Below are 21,721 nucleotides of genomic sequence, written 5' to 3' on the forward strand. Positions count from 1 at the left end.
GATGCAGCTTATAGTCTGGATCCACGGATTTGTTAAAGATTTCTGTATCATTGCCAGATAGTGGCGTCACTGTAACCATGACAACAAGTGAACACTACGTCAGCTGATTGTGATCCTACTACAAATCCACCGCTGAGGACTTATCAGGACTTATCCGTCGGAAATCATACAAGGAACAACTGATTCAACTGTGGGGGTGTTTCTGAGTTCCATCAACTCCCGTCGGCTGCTACATATTTAGGTCATGTGATTCGGTATCCGTACACAACGTGCACATGCAGAACACACGCCTGTGCTCAGTGCAACGTCATTTTGTTTGTGGGTACATCTATATTAAATGGACACATTCTATGTTGCTGTGATTTCTGATCATCAATAACAAAATACATTATTAAAAAAATGCTGCAATTCTGACAATGCCATGTGGGGGAATGAGCAGCCTTGGAGGAGGACTGCGCTCTCTGAGTGCTTTGCTAGTTCTTTAATAAATTACAAAGACCACTCCTGTTGCACCATGACTGTTTTCGGCTCATCCAGATTTTCCATCTGCATTCAAAGAGCTCAGACGTCTGCCAGTACCAGTGGAGCACTCCTCTGTGATATACAATTTCACAACTCCAACCAGACGTGCACCAGAACTGAATTGGTTCTTCTTCTGCTCATGCTTCAACTCTCCACAACGTTTCAAGAAAATCAGCTTCGTGGTTTCTGCATAATCCTGCTGACAGACAGAAATAAAACCATAACCTCCTCTGCAGTCATAATTATGTGAAAGTTTATAAAAGCCAGAGAGCTGCGTGTTTGAATGGGTCCGGATCAGAGAGGTGTGGATGCAGCAGCTGCTCCATTCATCCTCTGGAGTCACACAGAGTGATGTCAGGAGGTGATAAAGGAAGAAGCTGGTTTCTGTGAGGGTGGGAAGGTAAAAGAGACGACAGGTTTCACAATCAACAAAGAGTCGCTCAAATGAGAAAAAAGAAATCCCGAGGACCAGTTTAGATTTCAGAAAGTTTAAATACTATCTGGAGATTGAGAGCCAGTCTCAGTGAGCTCATTTCACCGGCACCTTATTCAAGCTTTTGCTGTGCCACTTTCACAACCTCCCTTTATCTGACTCTCTCCCTGGAGGCTGCGATACCATCAGCCGGTCTGGACAACTCTCTGGGCAGTTAGCCCTGACGGCTGACAGCAGCTCCTTTCCATTCATGGCACTGATGTATGTGAGGATGTCTGTCAGGAGAGACTCAGGACTGTGGGTTTCACAGGCTGATGGGATTAAATAAACGGTGAAAAAAGACAGCTGTGACGGGAAATCGAGATAAGACCTTCATTCTTGCAATAACAATCCCATACAACTGCATTAGGAAATTATATAACATTCATTTATCCTCATTTTCCAGCACTTCAGAAGGGAAGCAGAATCTCGGCAACATTTCCAGGTAGGAATTCCCACAGTGCTCGCTGACCCGTCGGTTTCATGATGTATGCAAACAATAGCAGCTGATTTTAGGCTCCATGATGCAGTCTGGTCATCTCTCCACACTTCAGAGACACTCTGTTGGCTCATGTGACTCATTAAGTGACAGAGCACTAAAAACCAACTCCTAATTTACCCACTTTTTTTGAATAAAAGGCTTCACACTTCCCCCAGGAAAAAGCCAAAAAATAACCAAAAACAGCAGCATATCTGCAGCATGAAAACGAGCTGGATGTTGTCAGAAGTTTCCAGTTTCTGCCTCTTGTGCCCAGAGACAAACACAGTAATGAGACGCGTCTTTGTAGATCTTGTTTATCACACTTTTGCTCGACAAAACTTTTAGGTTAAGGATTCTTTTGACAGCATGGCGTTTCTCTTGATTGTGCGACTACCTTTTGACCTAACCTCTCTGGCAGACAAATCTGACAAGGAAGATTTTTTTTCTTTTTCATCTTTGAAACGAAGCCTTAACCCACTTTATTTTATCCCTGCACTGGGGGAAAAAAAATACCCTTGATTGATGCGTTTGGAGCATTGGATTCTAATTTCACGTGGATAGAAATGTGAGAGCCTGAGACTACGATGTTTTTCATGCTGCACAGAAGCACAACAAAGACACAAACAGTAGGTTTCCAGGTGAAAACATTCTTGTACCGGAGGAGGTTTGATGCCTCGGGGGACTTGTGTTTTGCCATGGGGGAGGTAATCAATCAAATCAGCACATAAACCCCCAGAGACATGTGTGCTGAGCTTATGTTACAATGGAGCGCTCAGACTTCTCTGGAACTGGAAGAAAACTGGAGCTAAAGAACCCAAAATTTCAGACCACAGGACACCTTCTTTTACAGACCTTGCAGAAAACGGAGGCGAAGACATATCCAGTTGCACGTTTGTGATGCATCAACACACACAAACGCAGGCTTGGAGATGCCACACACACCTGCAGTGACATTTGAAGGACAAGGGCCCGGAGGGAGAGCTGGTTTGGAGAGGTTAGATGAGGTGGGGGGCCGGCTGGTGAAGGGTGTGAGGTAAAGAGGTAAACAACACCTCGGAGTTCAGCGTGCATTCCTAATGTGCTCTCTAAGGCGCTGACGGCTCCGCTGGGCTGCCGATGACAAGCTGTTTGGAGAAGTGTCCTCCTCCTCCTGCAGCATCTTCCTACCTCAGTCTGTTAGCTTCAGCCTGTCCAGCTGTCGTCCCTGTTCTGTCTCCTCTGCTTTAAACCATCAACACTTGACCTCACTTCCTGTTATGTCAGATTAACTTAAATGTAAATAACTGGTATAAAGAGGAAGACTGCAATATTATTAAAAATGCAATATTTTAGTCTTTTACTCCACCAAGGAAGGGTGGACGATCGGCGTACGTTTGTCTGTCTGTCTGTCTGTCTGTTAGCAATATTACTCAAAAACGGACTAAAAGATTTGGATGGAATTTCCAGGGAAGGTCAGAAATGACACAAGAACCAAGTGATTACATTTTGGCAGTGATGCAGCTTATAGTCTGGATCCACAGATTTGTTAAAGATTTCTGTATCATTGTCAGATAGCGGCACGGCGTCACTGTAACCATGACAACAAGTGAACACTACGTCACCTGCCTGCTGATGATCACATGATTACAACTACAAATCCACCGCTGCAGACCACAAATTTTTTCAAGATTTCTGAGCTACTTTGGCGGAGTACTGTGTTCTCCGAGTGCTTTTCTTGTTATTATTTTAATAATATAAAAGACTTTATTTCCTGGCAGTAACTGCTCTTAACTGAAATATGTATTTATGTTTTTGCATGACACTTGTTCATGTACTTTTTAATTGCCTCACTGAGGTTAACCTTTATTTGGATGCTTTTCGAAATATTTAAACTTGTTTTGCATCCTGTAGGGTTAATTTAAAAAAAGAAAACATATTTCACAATATTTTGCATCCTGGCAGCAGCAGAGCGGAGTTTATCTGCGATTTCTACAGAATCTAATTTAAAAATGGAACTGATCACTGAGGACTTATCGGGACTTATCCGTCAAAAATGATACAAGGAATAATTGATTAAATTGTGGGGGTGTTTCTGAGTCCCATCAGTTCCCACTACATACTTAGGTCACGTGATTTGGTATCCGTACACAACGTGCACATGCAGAACACACACCTGTGCTCAGTGCAACGTCATTTTGTTTGTGGGTACATCTATATTAAATGGACACATTCTATGTTGCTGTGATTTCTGATCATCAACAACTAATAAACAAATGCTGCATTTCTGACAATGCCATATGGGGGAATGAGCAGCCTTGCAGGAGGACTGCGCTCTCTGTGTGCTTTTCTAGTTGATCATGTGCTGGAAGAAAAACATTACTGTTTTGACTCACAAATTTTTAGTGGTTTCATAGCAGCAGTCAAAAACACTGGGGCATTCCCTTTAACTGTACAAGTTTATGAAATGCATACTAATTATATATTCATGGTCACTGGCAGCAATGCACACATGCAGATCAAAATACAAAGATATGTACAAATTCGAATTGTACACTCTTAAGGTGTGTTCAGACCGAAGGCGAAGCAAATTTTAGCTGCAGCAGGACTGCATACTGATGCAGTGCACAGGTGGAGACGGGTTTGATCAAGGCAGCATGAATCGAAGCAACAACGCAAGAGCTGCTGAAACTTCAGCAAAGAATGTGTGCTTCTGCCAAGCACTTCTACTCATGAATACACATGAGACGGGGAGAAAAAAGTCTGCAGAGCAAATGACAGAAACAACTGGTGAGTTTTTGAAGTCGGTCTGTAGTACACACATCCTGTAGGAAGGCACACTGCTCGTTGTCCCTGCTAACACCTGCTGCTTTAGCTGGTTGTCGTGTACAAAAAAAAACACTCCAGCAGTGAAATCTGTGCGAATAAAGCTAGGTGAAAAATTTGCTTCGTATTCCGCCTGAGCACAACTTTACAGCTATCTTTAAAATGTTTTACTAGTGGTTTTTACCCCCCGACCTGAGTTCAATAACCTCATTTGTTCATGTTGTCCAATTGGAGCCCATCTCTGTAGCTGACTGGTCTCTGAGAGGGCCGAGGTGCTATCTGATTGGTTGTAAGTTCAGACAAGTAGAAGCAAAAAACAGACAGTAATGAATACTGTTGTGTTCTGAGGAGATAAAAATCACATTGACATCTTTTACGCAGGGCATACACATGGAACATTTATTGCTGTGTAAGTCAGGCTTTAACCTTTGATGTCATGTTCATTGACACAAGGATTTGTCTCAGAAAGATAGGAGGCTATATCTTTGAAGCTAAAACAGCCCTTGGTTGCTTTGTGTCTTCCCTCTTGAACCTCTAACCTCAGGTATCCTCACTGACAAACAGGACACTTCAGGAAAAGGCAAATCACTTCACCTGAAGTCATAAACACACATGCACACACACACAAACCACACGCACACTCCGTCACACTCATTAATAACAACACCGTGTGATAAAACATAGTCATCAAAGTGATTTTGCATGATAAAAAAGGTCAAACCCTCGGATTTTCTCACATCACCTCATTCTTTTTGAGAAATTAAAAAGTAAGGTAATGATGAAAACACTGGGGATACAACAGTCTACCTCTAGAAATCAGGCTTAAAGATGAGCGTCTCCGTTTTGGATGGAGCAAGTAAGCAAAGGATGGAAGTCAAAATCAGTTTGCATTAAAAGATGCAAAGCTTTGTTCATTGTTACAGTGTCAGCTTTGATATCAAACTATGTTGTGTGAAAGGGTTGCTACAACTATATGTGTGAAGAGATGAGGAAGAGAAGATGAGTGCATCAGGGTTCAAGAAAAAGCATACTGTATTGCAATCCCCAAAACCATGCTTAAGGAGCACTCATGCCCAGAATCGATATGTTGTGGTGTAACTCTCAAATTAAAGCTTTCATACAGTTGTATTATGCTGTTTGTGGTTTTTAGCATAGGAGGCTAAAAGCAAACAAAATTCCCTGTGTGCAGGAATGTCCGTGAGCGAGACAGTCCCGTGTGGTGAGTGGATATGGCTGTTCCCATCTCTGGTTGTCCTCTGAGACTCCAACATCTGGAAAAAAAAAATCCAAGAGGAACCAGTGTTCCCAAAGACAAATGTGCTGGAGGGAACAATCACTTCAGCGCACAGAGTTTGTTTGAAATTTTTTGCTTCGTTGTTTTATACACTGTCCACACCTTAAAAAATGTTATAAAACTGGAAGCCACTGGCAGACAAAAAGTCCTAGACAACAAGTCAAAGACACTGCATGGGTTAAATGAAATAAGGACAAACTAACGGCAACACTTGCACGTGCCTATTCTCTTTTCTACAAAAATAGTGGAATAGAAATCACATGGTCATCACCCAACATTGACATCTTGATACACTTCTGTATAGAGATAAAAATCTTGATTAAATGCAATCCCATCATGCAGTCGAGGTCCCTTGCAACACTTGTGGTTGAGTCCATTCATTTTAAAACCTTAAACGTGGTGAGAGAAAATGGTCTCAAAAGGAGTGTGCTTGAAGTTTCGCTTCATGAATCACGGTGAAGAGTGTTTGGGTGCACTGAAAGCTGCCCCGTGCACACATTCCCGTTTCTTCTGATGGCGTTTGTAAAGCTCCGTCCTACTTAGCTCCCTTTCAAACTCATTTTCTTCGTGTTCATGAGTGAGCGAGAAAAGCTGGAGATAGAAAGAAAAATAACCAGTTTCACAAATCACTCCATGCACAGTTATACCTCCGCAGTCGCTTAATTTCTTTTCATTTTCTGCCGCCACCGACGGCCGAGTTGACAGCTGTGCCCAGCCTGACTCAGTCGATGGCGTTCTCCTGTTTCAGAAACACAGAGGTGTGGTGCAGCGATGAGAATGATTTAATTCATGCCTTGGATACCTGAGGCAGCGCTCTCACACGCAAACACACACCACCAGCACACATTCCTGAACTCTCCTCCACCTCGCATTTCACTCTGATCTCAGCAGAAGGTCCAGTGCCAGAGTGAGTAGGACCTGTTGTTTCCGTCTGCCAGAACAGATGGACATTAGATCCGCTTTCTGCTTTTCCAGCCAAACAAATGACCTGCCCTCTCCTTTCCCAGTCTTCCTTCCGCCTTGAAATATTCCGCCATGGCCCAGCCTCCGCCCACTGTACTGCCTCTGAGACATAAACAAATCCAAACTGCCTCTGTTGGCATGGAGCTATTTCGGGTTTGGGTTCTTGTATTTTTCAACCTCAGCGAACCCGAACCGTGACAGAGAAAAGGAAACTACAGTAGAGCATCATCAAGACTTCCTGTGCGTCTTTAAGCTCTTTTGTTTCTGCTCCTGTTGACTCCCTGACATGAACAGGCCTCCTGGTTTTCCGCTGCGATCAGAACCCTCCAGAGATTAGACGGGCCCGTCCTCAGCCCAACTCTGCAGGCCTCCTCACCAACCAGAACCAAGACCACTCCCCTACGTAGCACAAAATAGGACATGGGCTTGTCACAAATGTAAAGAAAGGGACTGAGGAGTTTAGATGAGGTTTTGAATACAGGACATCATGTGTCATCAGACCTCTCCCTCACTGATGAAGCAGAGAGAGCGAGAGGGACAGCAATGGGTTTAGATCCAAGGAATGGAGTGACAAAGAAAAAGAAAACAGCAGGTTTCATCTATTTTTTCGACAAGGCCCTACTGTAGTTTGGCTTGAGCTCTTCGCTTTCAGCCCCTGCTCTCCATCTCCTATCTCCCCTCTGCCTTCTCCTCGTCTCGTATCAACTAATACCCCCGTCCAGGGGTTGGCCAGGAAGCCCTGGGGATCCATGAGCTCCAGTCCCAGAATCTCCCTGCGACCCTCCCTGCCCCGGGAAGACAGCAGCATCCCCCCCGGGTCCAGGCTGCCTGTGCTGTTGCATTTCTTAACTGCTCCTCCCGGGTAGACCAGGGAGCTGGGCGACAGCAGCGAAGTCAGCGACAGGCTGCTCAGCGCCTCCGACAAGTGTTCGCTGTTTCCCGCTTGGCTGGAGCCACAACCACCGATGGACGATCCGATGCCGATGCCCAGGTCCTCGTCTGACGGGTCGATGGAGTCGTCCCGGGTGTAGCCTGGGCTGGTGCTGCCTCGCCCGCTGCTCTGGCTCCGCTGGTGGCCCCTGGTGGCCTGAAGGGTCAGAGCCGACGAGGAGCTGGGCCTCGGCCTCAGGGTCTGGACTGGAGAGGAGATGGTGATGCTGTCTTCAGGCAGCGGGACGGGGCACGTGACTGGCAACGGAGCCGTCGGCAAAGGCAGCTCCAGGTTCTGTGGTGGGGAGATGCTGAAGCTCAGTCCTTCCTCCAGCGTGGTCTGAAGACTGCCTTCAGAGCTCCCTGTAGCGAGGGATGAGTCACTGTGGGACGTATACTGAAGAAAGAAGATGGAAAGGGGAGAGGAGAAAGAAAGTCAGCACTAAAATCCAAACCTAAACTCTTCTTCATTGAGTGCAACTTGTGACGACGCTTTCCTTCTATTAACTTCATAAATCATCACTGTGTTAGATGGTTTCAAAGAAAATACTAAATCCAGCTCTTCACTGAACACGTTTTCACTTAAAATATAAAACAAAATCCTATTACTGTATTGTAATTTATCATAGACACCATGGTCCTATTATCATACTAGAACTTCTTTTATGGCTCTCATCTGGGTAGTGATTGGATCCTTGGTGGCGTTGATCTACTCCCAGATGTACGTTGCTTTGGATAAAAGCATCTGAAAAATGAAACTGTAGAATGGGGACTCATCTCAATAGAGCTTTGAGTGTCATCTAACCCTATGAAGTGTCTTGTTTCCTCTCTTACCTGCGTACAGAACATCTTTCTATGGGCTCCAGGAGAGCGGAACGAAGCCCAGGAGGCCGGGGAGGTCAGCCTGAGGCCTCTGGACAGCTGAAGGCTCCGACTGCGGGGAGGAACCGGGATGGAGGCTCCGGCAGGCTGGAAGAACTCTGCAGGCACATGGAAGAGAGGAGAAATACCACCGGCTCCTCCTTCTCCTTCTCTGTTTCTTTCCTTGTTGCTGCTGCTGCTGCTGCTGGAAACGCCACCTTCAGGAATGAATACACTTTCCATTTCTATCCTCGTTTCCCTTCTGTCAATGATCTCTACAGATTCAGCTACAGAAGTTGACAGATTTGAAATGTACATTTACGGATGTTTTTTTGAATGTTGTTGGTCCGACCTAGATATGTGCAATGTGATGCTATATGACATCAAAATTATACTAAGTTTGATCAACTGATTTTTAAAAAATGAGTCCAGCTACACATTTGCACATGTCCAATGCAAATCATATTCTTTGTTCAAGTAGCCTCTTTGCTCATCAACACATTTTTGAGACCTATAAATGCAGCTGAACAGACTTCCTACCTGGAAATACTGCTATGTAAACACTTAAATTTGAAGCTAAACCAATTTTTCTATGATATTTTTGCTTCAAAGTTTCTTTTGTTGACCAAAAGCGTCCTTATTAGAAGTTCTACTCTCACTTTGACCCATCACTTGATTTACAGGGCCTATAAAAGGTTTTCACTTTGACATAAAAGAGTCTTTCTTTGCAAATTCTTGTCAAAAAACGGCAGATTAAATAAACCTTGAGTAAATGTTGAGAGGCTGTAAACGGGGACAACTTCCTCAGTGGGTAAATATTTTATATAGTCACCTTAATTTGTATGTGCATGCAGAGTTGAGTACAGCAGGACACCTAATCAGAATTTATATAAACATACGTCACTCCATTTATAAAATGTTTTGGTGCTGTAGTGCATCTAGCTTGTCCAGATCTGCCTACCAGGGCTGTAGCGAGGCTGGTGTGTTTGCAGCTCCATCTCCATGTCGGTGCCAACGCTGAGGGTCGTGCACGGCGATCCCAACCCCTGCACCTGGCTCTGCACCACCGTCTGAGTCTGGTGGCCGCCGCCAACACTTCCTCCACCAGCGTCCTCCTCAGAGCTGTGGGAGTCACAGCGACACCTTCCCTGGAAGAGAACAGACGATCCCACAGCCTTTTTACAACAAATATCCAGATTAGAGGATAAAAGAGGCACTAAGTAAGGAGAGGCTGAATTAAAAAAGACTATTTATATTCTGAAAAAGCTTGTATCATTAGGACGATCATTAACATAGTTTAAAATTAGCCTTAAACTCCTTTTCTCTTCTTCAAAGGGCCAATTAAAGGTTTTACATTATATATTGTAAAGTGACAATTCCTGGATGGGACCAGGCCTGATAGAAAATAAGAGGGAAAAAAAACCTCCCCCCAGGCGCTGTGCAGATATTAAACATGGCCTCTGATTCACATCGCCCCTCTGGCTTTTCTTTTTGGTGCTGGTGAAAGGGTGAGAACTCATTATGAGCTGTTATTGTCATGCTAATTTTATATATTGTAAGGATAAATGTATGATTGTGAACATTTGAGTGAGTCTAGATGGAGATCGACGTGTTTTTGACACTTTACAGGATGTTGCATTGACTTATGTCCTGCAGATGCAGATTCACCTTAACTCTCAGCATTACTACCACTTACCCTCACACTAACTGAGTTTTACACTAAAATTTCAGGATTTATGTTGTGGGATTTGATTTTCGTCCTCCAGAAGGCAGATGAGTCACCACAATGTGACTTTGTAAACAGATTTATGTCCCCACAACAGGAGAGATAAAATCAGGCGACACACGCACACACACGCGCGCGCACGCACGCACACACACACACACACACACACAGCCGATGTTTCTTAACCAATCAATGCTTGACAAATAATATCCCTGACCTTACATCCTTCCTCACCTTCTGTCTTTCCCTCTTCCTCCCTCTCTTTCCATCTGTTTCCCTTTCCCTCTAATGAGCAGCAGTTCACAGCCATGCAGGCTGATTGGAGGCTTATCTGGATATCCAGAACCAAGAAGCGTTACCCCGTTACGGAGGAGGATATCTAGGAAGGACGGATGATAAGGGACGGAGACAGTGTGGCTGCGGGGAGGTGCAGAGCAGGGCAGGTGTGCAATTACTAGAGGGGTAATGCTGAGGAAGCAGAAGCATAAACGATAATATCGAAAGGGGGGGAGTGGGTTCAAGAAAGGGCGGCGTGATCGCCACCTAGGGTGGTGACTGTAGGGAGGAAAGATTTATTCATGAGGCAGTCTGTGCTGCAGAGAGACTGTGGGTTCTTCAAAGACAAGATAGTTACCCTGATACATAGACAGAAACAGATAATGAGGTCTTTGGAACCTCAGGTTTGTGCCTGCAAATCACCAGAGAGCCTGCAACATAGCCGTGAAAAGGATTTTATGAGGGTCATTTCCTTTGCGTCTCCTAGAAGGAAAAATACAAATAAGTTTTTAAAAAATCATTAGTGAGCCTCTGCTGTTGTTTGTGCTCAGCCTATGGGTGGATTAGAAGAAAGTTCCAGTGAAGTATAAAGTTGTTGGGATGATATGAGTTAAACACTGAGATCCGCATCATTTTCTTTCTCTAAAGCATTTATTTTACAATAAACTGCCATAAAACTGAATCTGCTTTGGCTTTAAATCCAGCTAGATTATCCTGGTACTGACACTATTCTGCATTCCTGTCACTGAGGAACAGTTAGTTTGATTAGGTTTTCCTGTTACCGTGTGCTAATTATCACTGGGATGATAAGCATTTTGTGAGTAATTAATACAAACACAGGGACATCTGTGTAAAATGCAGATTATTGCCACTAATCAAACATCAGATCCTTTACTAATATCTCTGCAGAAATAGCTTAATGCTGTAAATCACACCTTGGTCGTCCTGAAAGGCATGATTTCTAGACCTACCTTTCAAACTGCAGATAAAATGACATAAACCGTGTGCTTCCCCACACACCGTCTTTCATTTCAGCCTCACAGGAAACTTTAAGGTTCATCCCAGAACTGGAGGACATTTTACATCCCACCCATCAGATTTCAAATAATCCATGTAGAAAATCCTAAAACATGCAGTAGTTGTGTAAAAGAATGTTTGAAGATATTTTAAAAATACCAAATAAGTCTGGAGTTCCTCCTAAAATGACATTTTTCTCTTGTCCCACCCCCCTGATGATCAAACTGAATCTCTAATAAAACAGTTCAAATCAAATTTAAATCTCCTTTTTTTGGTTTTACTTTTTTCATTGATGTCTCTTGTAATTGTGGGAACATTTTTTGAATCAACATAATATTTTAAATAATAATTATTATACATGGAACGTGTCCCACAGCATGTTAGCAGAACCTGTGGATGTTTTTGTCATTTTATGTCTTGCTTTTGTCGTATTGTGTATCGATTCTGTCGTTTTCTGTCTTGTTTTTGTCATTTTGTGTGTCATTTTTGTCATTTTTTATCTTGTTTTTGTCATCTTGTGTCTTGTTTCTGTCGTTTTGTGTCTTGTTTTTGTCATTTTGTGTCGTTTTTGTTGTTTCCATCATCCAGCAGTTTTCCTAAAGAATGTGTAGAGCAAAGCTATGTCCTCTCTTCTATTTTTCATCTTTTCATCCCATTGTCAGCCTTGATTGAATGTCTCACTCTACCTCATATTATCAGGATCAGACTAATTCTTTGGACTGTTTTCCATCAGTCAGTTTGTCCTCTTGGTCAGCAGTAACAGCAGCTAAATATCTAGCTTCTACTGCTGAGAAAAAGATCACATTAGCATGGATTAGCAACCCTGTTACTGTGATTAGAGTAGGGTTAGCAAACAACACAGAAAACATGGAATAAAAATGCTACCATTGATGTGGAAGCTGAGCCAATCAATACCTATTATTGATCAATATGGAGCAGAAAACTGTAAAAGAGAAGGTTTATTTTTCAATCATTTTGAAGCCCAAATTTCCTCCAGTTCTGGAACGATCCTTGAAGAGATGTCTGATGTTTTGTGCTAACACCCACCTGGTTCTCTGGCGCCAGCAGCTGGTAGGCCGTGTGTTCGTCCAGGCTCAGGTCGTCCGGCAGGGCGGGGGACGACGACTTGTCTGAGAGCTGCTCCGACTTCAGCGACGCCTGCTCAATCTCTGCCATCCTGATCTGCTGCAAAGAACGTCCTTCAGTTATCCTCGTCTTTAACGGATACCAAAAGGAACAAACTTCTTGGACGTACTTACATGGACTCACCAGCGCTTAACACAAGGCTCAAACACAACTCCAGCATCTTACATTTATAACAACACAGATATGAAAGAGTCTCGCATGATTTCTTTGTTTACACAGTATCTATCATAGGCCAACATGAGCTACACAGACAGGACAGATAAAACCTCCACCAAGCAGCGATACGCTTCACCAGATGCTGACAATTCAAAGCGGCCATAATGCCGAGGCACCTGTCTGTAAAGAGAGCAGGGTGAGAGGTTTCAAGAGGAAGCAACATCCCTTTGTCATCATCATCAAACGTATTCCAGAGGTGGAAAAGAAGATGTGAAGGAAGAGGCTGAACGGGAGGCGAGAGGCAGATATCCAGGCAGTGTGCAGAGTGTTTCTGTGCTGCATCTACATGTATATGTAAGAAAGAGAGAGTGAAGAGATGCTTTTATTTTGTAGTCGCACCAGAACCACATAATTCTACACCAATAGCCAACTGTGTGTTCTCAAACATACATTAAAATGCTCCTGTTGTACTCCCTCATAGCGCAGCAATCCCAGGAGACATTATTACCAAACACAGGGATGTGACTCAACTCTGGCTCCAGCTAGGTTGGTTTCATTAGGACTGCAGGTAACTCAGCCCATGTGGCTGCTGGATTGCTTTTAAATTATCACTGCACAAGTCTCCAGTGAGCTCCTCTCTCCTCCACTCCTCTTCTAGTAGCACTTTCTGGTTTTTTTTCTTTTGGTGCACAATTTCCAAACAACCTGCAAACAGTGAGCTGAAGTGGAATTTCAGGGTTCTGGGGGCGCTATGGTGTGCTCAGGCAATGTTTCTTTAAAGAGACAGAGCAATAAATAGCCGGGGAAAGTGGAATTAAAAGGGCTACTTGAAAGGGGCAAAGTGAAATCCAATGAAGTGAGGTCGGTTAGCGATATATTAACACGTGCCGGTAGGCGAGAAAGACAAAGAGGTTCATAGAGAGAGATTCATGGCTGATATGAGGCAGTAAATTACCGTTGCCAAAGCCCCGAAGGAGAGAGAAAGCAGGAAAGAGAGAGATGTGATGATGCAAGGAAAGGAAGCCAGGCAGCAGCACAGCAACTCGTTCATTTAAGCCAACACTTTGCAGCCTTTCTGTTGATCTCTAAGCATTGGTCCTCACTTATACGAACACGTGACAGCAGGAGGACAGTAAACAGCTCATCAGCCGGTACATTTATCGACAGGGAATGGAAACTACAGCTCTGTATTCTCTGCTGTGCCTCCACGGACGATGGAGAAGCACAGTGTTTACAGGAGGAGCTGCTTCCAAAGGTAACGGCAGAAACACTGAAGACTTCACTAACAAGACAGAGAGAACGTATTGAGAACATCCACTGCAGCCTGAGAGTAGCAAGGCGACGCATCGTTCTATTCAGCACCGCTGGGAGGCAGAGAGGAGAAGAATGTGGACTGAAAAGAAAATTTGCACGGCTGCTATCTCAAGCCAAAGCCATATGTGCTGCAACCTGCAGGCAGATAGTAATATTTCTCAACAACACACGTGCACAAACAGGCACACCTCCTGCTCTTTGCTTTGGAAATGCTACAAATCAAAAACACAAATCAAAAATCTGAACATCTACGCAGCACAAAAACTGTGTAATTCTGCTATTCATGGATCTTCTCACATTCCTAGGAACTATTTTTATTTATTGAAATCTCCCAGCACATCTCCACACACCAGTCAACTCACTTCATCATCATTAAACAGTTCTCAAGCGCAAAACTATAGAAAATAAAACTTTTTTCCTTTAAGTCAGGGCTAATTCTCTGGTTTGCAGGTTTTTTACAGTTACTGAGGAGGCAGGTTGGTCCAAGACTGACTCCAAGATGTTCTGCAGAGACGATGCATCCTGCTGTACGACTGCTGTTCTACTGGAACGTATGCTTTATGTATTTATGTATTTGACAGCAGTTTCTTTAGCTCTGAGCGAGCCCTTCCAGAAACAGCATCAGTGGAATTTATAGAGGAGCGTTTATTTATTATCCCTCCAGGGATCCCTCTTCATACTAGCTACCAAATTAATGGCAGAGGCCTTCCCTGCTCCACTGAGCTGCTGCCTGCCGGAGTCACGCCCAAGCTGTGGCTCATCCCAAGTGTTTTTTAGGCGGGCACTTGATGAATATTTCCACTGTCACACACACTGCACCCAGGTGTCCTGCTGCGCCTTAAACATGATAACACTGAACATCAGTTCGTCTGTCTCACACAAACACACAATATGCAGGTCTGATGTTAAAGAACAAACTGAAGGAGAGCGGCGCCGCATCAGATACGTTAAATCAGAGACAGACAGAGGGATGGCCAGAAGTGTGTGGGGACAGATGGAGAGAGGAGGCATATAAAAGAGGGAGCAGAGATTGATGGTTTGACAGCGTCTGCAGACAGGCAGAAAGCACGGCTGACAGGTGAGGAGGTGGAGAGCCCAGTTATTGCTTCTTCTGAGCTGACCCGCTGCACTTTGTCATTGTGATGGACAACACTGGCACAGGACACAATGTTTGTGTTTTATACAGGAGCTCCTGTTTACAAAACACCTTGAAATATAAGCACAGGTAAAAGAAGGCCGTTGGTGCGTGCGTGCATGCAAACGTCACTGAGAATAGCTGCATGTGTGTCTGCATGCAAAGGGCCTCATTAATCCACGTTTCTGCACAAATGGAAAGTTGCTCTTATCTCGTGGTGAGATGTTTAATTAAGGGCTGGAACACTCTGGAACATAACAGCACATAGAGGAGCTGACATGCTTTATAAGACATGAACTTTAGCAACGCTTTCCATTCAGACTCTGTGATGAATGAAGTCCTGTATGAGCACTACTGTTCAAAAGTCTGGGGTCATCCAGATAATTCCATGTTTTCCATGAAAACTCCCACTTTTCTCCATGTGCTAATATAACTGCACGAGGGTTTTCTAATCATCAATGAGCCTTTCAACACCATTAGCTAACACAATGTAGCATTAGAACACAGGAGTGATGGTTGCTGGAAATGTTCCTCTGTAACCCTATGGAGATATTCCATTAAAAATCAGCTGTTTCCAGCTACAATAGTCATTTACCACATTAACAATGTATACACTGGATTTATCATTCATTTAATGTTATCTTCATTGAAAAAAATGCTTTTCTTTCAACAATACGGACATTTCTAAGTGACCCCAAACTTTTAAACGGTAGTGTATCCACATGCAGATGTGTGTTCGTGTGTGTGTGTCCCTGCATGCATGCTGTCTAGTCCTAAACATTATAGAGTGTGAATGTGTGTGTGTCTGTATGTGCATGAACATGTGTGTGAGTGCAGTCAGGGCTTCAGGACGATGAAGTTTTGCTCTTCACTGTTTTCAATGCAAGTTTTTCACTCTAATCAATGAAACCCTAAACTGTATGTCTCCATAGACTGCTACTTGCAAATGTCTGCAAAGGAAAGTTGACATTTTCAGTATTAAATTTCTACCGTCACGCTTTTTTTATCGAATTTATTTCAGACTGTTTATTTTCATCCAACACCCGGAGCATCTCAGAACAAGGAATGAGTTCTAATTGGAAAAACTATTTAATGAATTAAAACAGTCTTATCTCTACATAACTGAGGAGAGCTGCTCTAATCCGACATGCCCCGTCGTTATACAAAAACAGAGAAACGTATGTCCACCTAGCACGAATCCAAACTCAAAATTAACATGATATCATAAACTACAGGTGGAACAATAATATTTCTGCTCCCTCGTTTCTGTGAATGCGTTAATGCATCTGAAAGCTCCAAAGCTGCTCCTTCCACACGACTAAGCTCGTTAATTAAACAGGACGAGGTGAGGATAAATTATTAGCAGAACCACAATACTATATGGGTTCTCGGCTTATATTTTAGTCCAACTGAATAACTCACTGAGCTCAGCTGTCGACCCAGAGAACCACAGTTACAGAGAACAAGGAGGATCACAGATTCACCTACGATTCTCCTGAAAGTCTATTAATTCCAAGGAAAAATTTGATGCTGGGCTTATTTTTTTTAAAAAACACAAGGGGTCATAAAATCGTCCAAATCCTGCTAAACTGGCAATGCTGGTTGGCTTCTCTGTCCTCTGAGGTAGGAGTATCTTAATTATTATCCAGAGTGATTAAACGGAGTTTGATTGTTTGGGGCCTCCAGTTCGGCCCTGCAAACCTCCGAGGAAAGAACCTGTCACAAACAATCCATCCAGTGATCTCCAAACTACTATGAGTGATTATGCAAACCAGGGGTGTCAAACTCATCTTATTTCAGGTTCCACATTCAGCCCAGTCTAATCTCCAGTGGACCGGACCAGTAAAATCACAGCATAATGACCTATAAATAACCACAACTCCTAATGGTTCCTTTGTTTCAGTGCAGAAAAGTTCACATTGAAGGAACTAAGTTTAGGAATTAAATTTATGAATAACCTGAAATTTCATAAGAAAAATAAATTCAATTTCATCAACATTCTGCGTCAGTCTATCATTTACACATTACAACTTACAGATCACAGTTTATCTACAAAGACACAAAACATTTAGTCACAGGTGTTTGGAAATGGATGATATAATATTTTACTTTATGATCAAAATGACAAACGTCAGAAAAAAAAGACAAAAAACAACAAAAATAAGACAAAATATTACAAAAATGAGACACAAAACGACAAAAAATGAGACAAATGACACAAAACAATAAGGAAACAAAAAAAATTGACAAAAAAGTTACAAAGCGAAAAAATGGACAAATGACAAAAAACAAAACAACACAAGCAAGACAAAAAAAACACAAAACATGAGACAAATGACAAAAATCAGACAAAAAATGACAAAATATTACAAAAATTAGACACAGACGACACGAAACAAAAGAGACTAAAAATTTGACACAAAACTACAAAGTGACAATAAAGTGGACAAAAGACAAAAGCGAAACAAAAAACAACAAAAGCGAGAAACAAAATGACAAAAAATGAACAAAACACCAAAAAAGTACACAAAACAATGAATAAAGCACAAAATGACAAAAAATAAGACAAAAAACACAAGCGACACAAAAATAAACACAAAACGACAAAAACATGACACAAACGACAAGTCAGACAAAATATTACAAAAATAAGACACAAAATGACAAAAGAACAATGAACAATCTAGTATTTTACTTTATGATCAAAACAACTTGTCATGGTCTAGAAATGATTTTAAATTTATAGTTTTACTAATTTACAACCTGCAGTTAATGTCTTCTCTGGAATTTTTACACTTTACAAAGTCGTCCTGTGGACCAGATTGGACCCTCTGGGGGCCGGTTTTGGCCCGTGGGTCGCATGTTTGACACCCCTGATGTAAACTAATCGTTAAATCAGATAAATTTATGCCTGTGGTTTGGTTTTGATTGCAAATTTAAGCCAAACGGATGATTTAAACACCTGCAAAAACTCCCCTCTTAGCCGTGTGAGTCTGTGTGTGTGTGTGTGTGTGTGTGTGTGTGTGTGTGTGTGTGTGTGTGTGTGTGTGTGAGAGAGTGTGTGAGAGTGTGTGAGAGTGTGTGAGTGTGTGAGAGTGTGTGAGAGTGTGGGTGTGTGTGAGAGTGTGTGTGTGTGTGTGTGAGAGTGTGTGTGAGAGTGTGTGTGAGAGTGTGAGAGTGTGGGTGTGTGTGAGAGTGTGTGTGTGTGTGTGTGTGTGCGTGTGCGTGTGTGTGTGTGTGTGTGTGTGTGTGTGTGTGTGTGTGTGTGTGTGTGTGTGTGTGTGTGTGTGTGTGTGTGTGTGTGAGAGTGCGTGCACCGCCAACATGCTTGCGTTAACGCGTGTTCAGGGTGGTACCTCTTGCGGGGGGCCCTTGTAGTCTTTGCAGACAGGTGGAGGAGAGGAGTAGTGGTGGAAGACAGAGCCGGAGAGGTTGTCGATCATCAGCATCTCCCCCTCCAACGTATCCTTGATGAGGAGAGATACGCTGTCCAACCACTGGCTCTCCTGGAACACATACACACACATACGCACGAACACGCACAAACACACACACACACACACACACGGGACGCAGGCCGGCAGACCAGAATGCACGCAGGCGCAAACATGTGTACATGCGGACATGCGAGGACAAAGAAACACGCAGGGAAATGCATACACCATAGTGAGGGTTATCAAAGTGCCCGTGTGCACGTTGTATCCACATGGTCACTCACTCGTGCACGTTTTCACCCCAACAAGAGTCAATTTCACATCAGTTTCTAAAATTCCTGCACAGAAATTCAGAAAGCATCTTTGTGTCAGACATTATGAAACAGAACAAGTCCTCCTGTCCTACTCTACTGGCCTTTAGGGCTAAACACTGCAAAAAAAAAAAATTAAAATAAAGGCTCCTCAGTAACAGAACTCCAAACCCTCATTAGCCAACTAACACATAATTTTACTATCAAAGCCCTGAGCAGCGAGAGTGGTTCAATTACATTTGATATATCATCTCAATTAGGCTGTTCAATACCTTGTTGAAACAATTTAAGATTTAAGCATTTGCTTTGTGCTCGGGGTATTATTAGGTTTAAAGCAATTTAGACTGAATCACTCGGGGCTTTTTCTGCCACTTAAATGATCCCTCCTTGCGTGAATCTCATCTGCCAGATTGTTTTTTTTCACCCCAGAAACCAATCTGGCAGGAGAAAAAGGAAACTACCGATAGAAAAAGGAAAAGACTCTGAAAATGATGTGTCTTTCCTAACAGGGCGGCATGTTTCACAACGAGCCCAAAGAAATAAAAATAAAATAACTGTATTACATCAGCAGATGCATCCAAAAAGATGCTGTGAAATAAGGTCACTCCTCTTCAGTCCCCACGCAGGCCTATTTCCATAACACATTTCTACAACGCTGCTTATAGGACTATACTTAGACGTGTTACGCAAGCGCACATTTCTGACTCACACGGTTATATTACAATCACTCAGTGCTCATGTTTTGGAAGTGAGGGGGCTAGGAATTTTCAAGAGACGTTACTGTACTCTCAGCGATATAAATACGCCTAAATCATGCCGGTTTATGAAACAGAGCGGTATTTTGGCAACAAGACAAACCGACTGCGGCTCAGTACATACATGGATAAAACACACACATCCCTGAGATTGTGTGTAGGTGGAGAGCTGAATATAAAAATAATGTTTGATTGACTGCGGTGGCCTGTGGGCTGGCCTCCATTAATAACTGTATTAGTGGACAACAATAGGCCTCGTCTACGGGGAACGGAGGCTGAGAGTGAGAGAGGAGAGAGCTGAAATTAATTACTGCCTCTATCTGACTGTCACCGGCTCAGCTATTATCTCTCCTCTCTTATTCTGCTTGTGTGTGTGTCTCCTTTAGTGCCTCTGCAATATACTACAAGTGTTGCACCATAAAGTTAAAAAAAGGCTAATATTAATAGAATATATCAGCTGGAATTGTCCACATATCATCTGATCTAGCTCAGTTTTATGAATGGTTACGGTATTATTTGAGAATATGTCATAATATTTGTTTGGTTGCGCTTAAACTCAAACAGTCAGAGTGTGCTGTGAATAAATTATCAGGCAGATCCCTTCACTGGCAGAGGGGGAGGATGCTCCGCTGTGTTCTCCCTGCTCTGCATTAAGTTCCTCTGTCAGCCAACACTGGACTAAAAATGGCTCCACGCTGCCAAGTTTAGCTCCACAAAGGTGAAAGTCTTCGTGGCAGCCGGTGAGTCATCTTCATGTGTGTTTCAGGCTATCATTAGCGATCTCATAATGGAAATGTGTGTCTCTGCTGACTGCCAGCTTCAATAAGAGACCTTCACACACGCTCAGATGTGGGCAGCCGAGTTATGATTCTAAAACCTGTGCATCTGCAAACTCACACAGTCTCCAGTGATTATCGGAAGGTTAATAACGCTTAAATGAAAAAAAAGGTGAACTGAATAAGCGATTACACTTTTTCACCCCTCCTCGCTGACAACATCAGTTGCTATGGTTGTTGTCAGGGAAGAAAAACACACTTATACTGCAGCTATATGACCGAGCTTTAACTTTCATCTGCATGATATCACTTCAGCTGTTTGGTTAAATTTTGGAGAAACGCCTTTAATTCTGGTTTCTTAACACAATAGCTCTGGGAAGGCGCTGCTTAGTGTCCCTTTTATCTGCTTCATCTTTTCCTCCCCACTCTTTGTGTAAACGTTTAACCCTCCTTGCCCTGCCTTCCTTCTCACAAAATCTCTAAAAGACGAGGAACAAAAGTTCAAATGAATTATACAAAGACACCGAGTGGCTGAGTGTTACTCCAGCAATACGGCTGTCAGTAAATTTCACAATAAAAGAAAAAGCGAGGCAATGATTCTCTGACTGTCTCTGACATCAGCACCATTCAATCACTGCACAGAAATTACCCACATATTGTTTACCTCCTTTGTGTTCCTCCAGCTTGTGCATCGAATATGTAATTTTCTCTGCATGAACTAATGCATTGACGGTGTGTAAAGAGAAGCAAACTGACAGGCAGCCGCAGAGACAGGGAGAATAATTACAAGTAGAGATGTCTCCATTATCTTTAGTTTTTTTGCCCTCGATACCAATCCCCTCTTTTACTCTCCAATATACGCTGTTACTGTGTCCAATCCAATGTTCATGTTTACTTACATGCTTATTTCTTAGCTCAAACAGACTGATGTTAAAATGATTAAAACAGCAAATCATGTACAGTACTTTGACAGTGGCGTCACCAAACAACTATTTTGCCTGCAGGATGTTTTCTGCAGCTTCCTAACATGAAGGATTGAGGTGTTTGAGGAGTGGACACTGCAGGGAAGGTGATATTTATGCAGCTTTTTATAAAATCCCATTGGAGACATAAAAATATTGGAGCACAAGTGCATATTCCAACCAGCAGATCACTTCAGAGTCTTCATGCAGCCAAACACTGCAGCTACAGGCATTTATCTGTTTACTTTTTGGCCTACAACAGCTTGAATTTCTGTATTTTCCTGCTGACTGACCTCTCACTCTGTGGTGCTGTGCTGCATCTAGCTTTAAAGTAGCACAACAAAGCATTACAGCCGAGACAATGGAGCTGGAATTTTTTATTATGAGC

At 42.9% G+C, this 21,721-nt stretch overlaps 1 protein-coding gene across 6 annotated transcripts in view; it reads right to left on the reverse strand.

Moving 5' to 3' along the window:
- Positions 1-4,648: 4,648 nt before the first annotated feature.
- cacna1ia (calcium voltage-gated channel subunit alpha1 Ia) overlaps positions 4,649-21,721 on the reverse strand; it is a 212,404-nt gene continuing 195,331 nt past the window's right edge. For 2 of the 6 annotated variants that reach the window (XM_023267717.3, XM_023267716.3), the window contains 5 exons: positions 18,452-18,601; positions 12,392-12,529; positions 9,287-9,473; positions 8,299-8,543; positions 4,649-7,861 (listed from right to left, as the gene is read on the reverse strand). In XM_023267717.3, the coding sequence (XP_023123485.3) occupies positions 7,130-7,861; positions 8,299-8,543; positions 9,287-9,473; positions 12,392-12,529; positions 18,452-18,601 (1,452 nt within the window). In that variant the 3' untranslated portion in view covers positions 4,649-7,129. The remainder of the gene's footprint in view (positions 7,862-8,298; positions 8,544-9,286; positions 9,474-12,391; positions 12,530-18,451; positions 18,602-21,721) is intronic. The other 4 variants (XM_023267713.3, XM_055005056.1, XM_055005057.1 and 1 more) reach the window with 4 other exon arrangements.

This window comes from Amphiprion ocellaris, chromosome 19, assembly GCF_022539595.1.
Source record: "Amphiprion ocellaris isolate individual 3 ecotype Okinawa chromosome 19, ASM2253959v1, whole genome shotgun sequence".
NCBI lineage: Eukaryota > Metazoa > Chordata > Actinopteri > Pomacentridae > Amphiprion > Amphiprion ocellaris.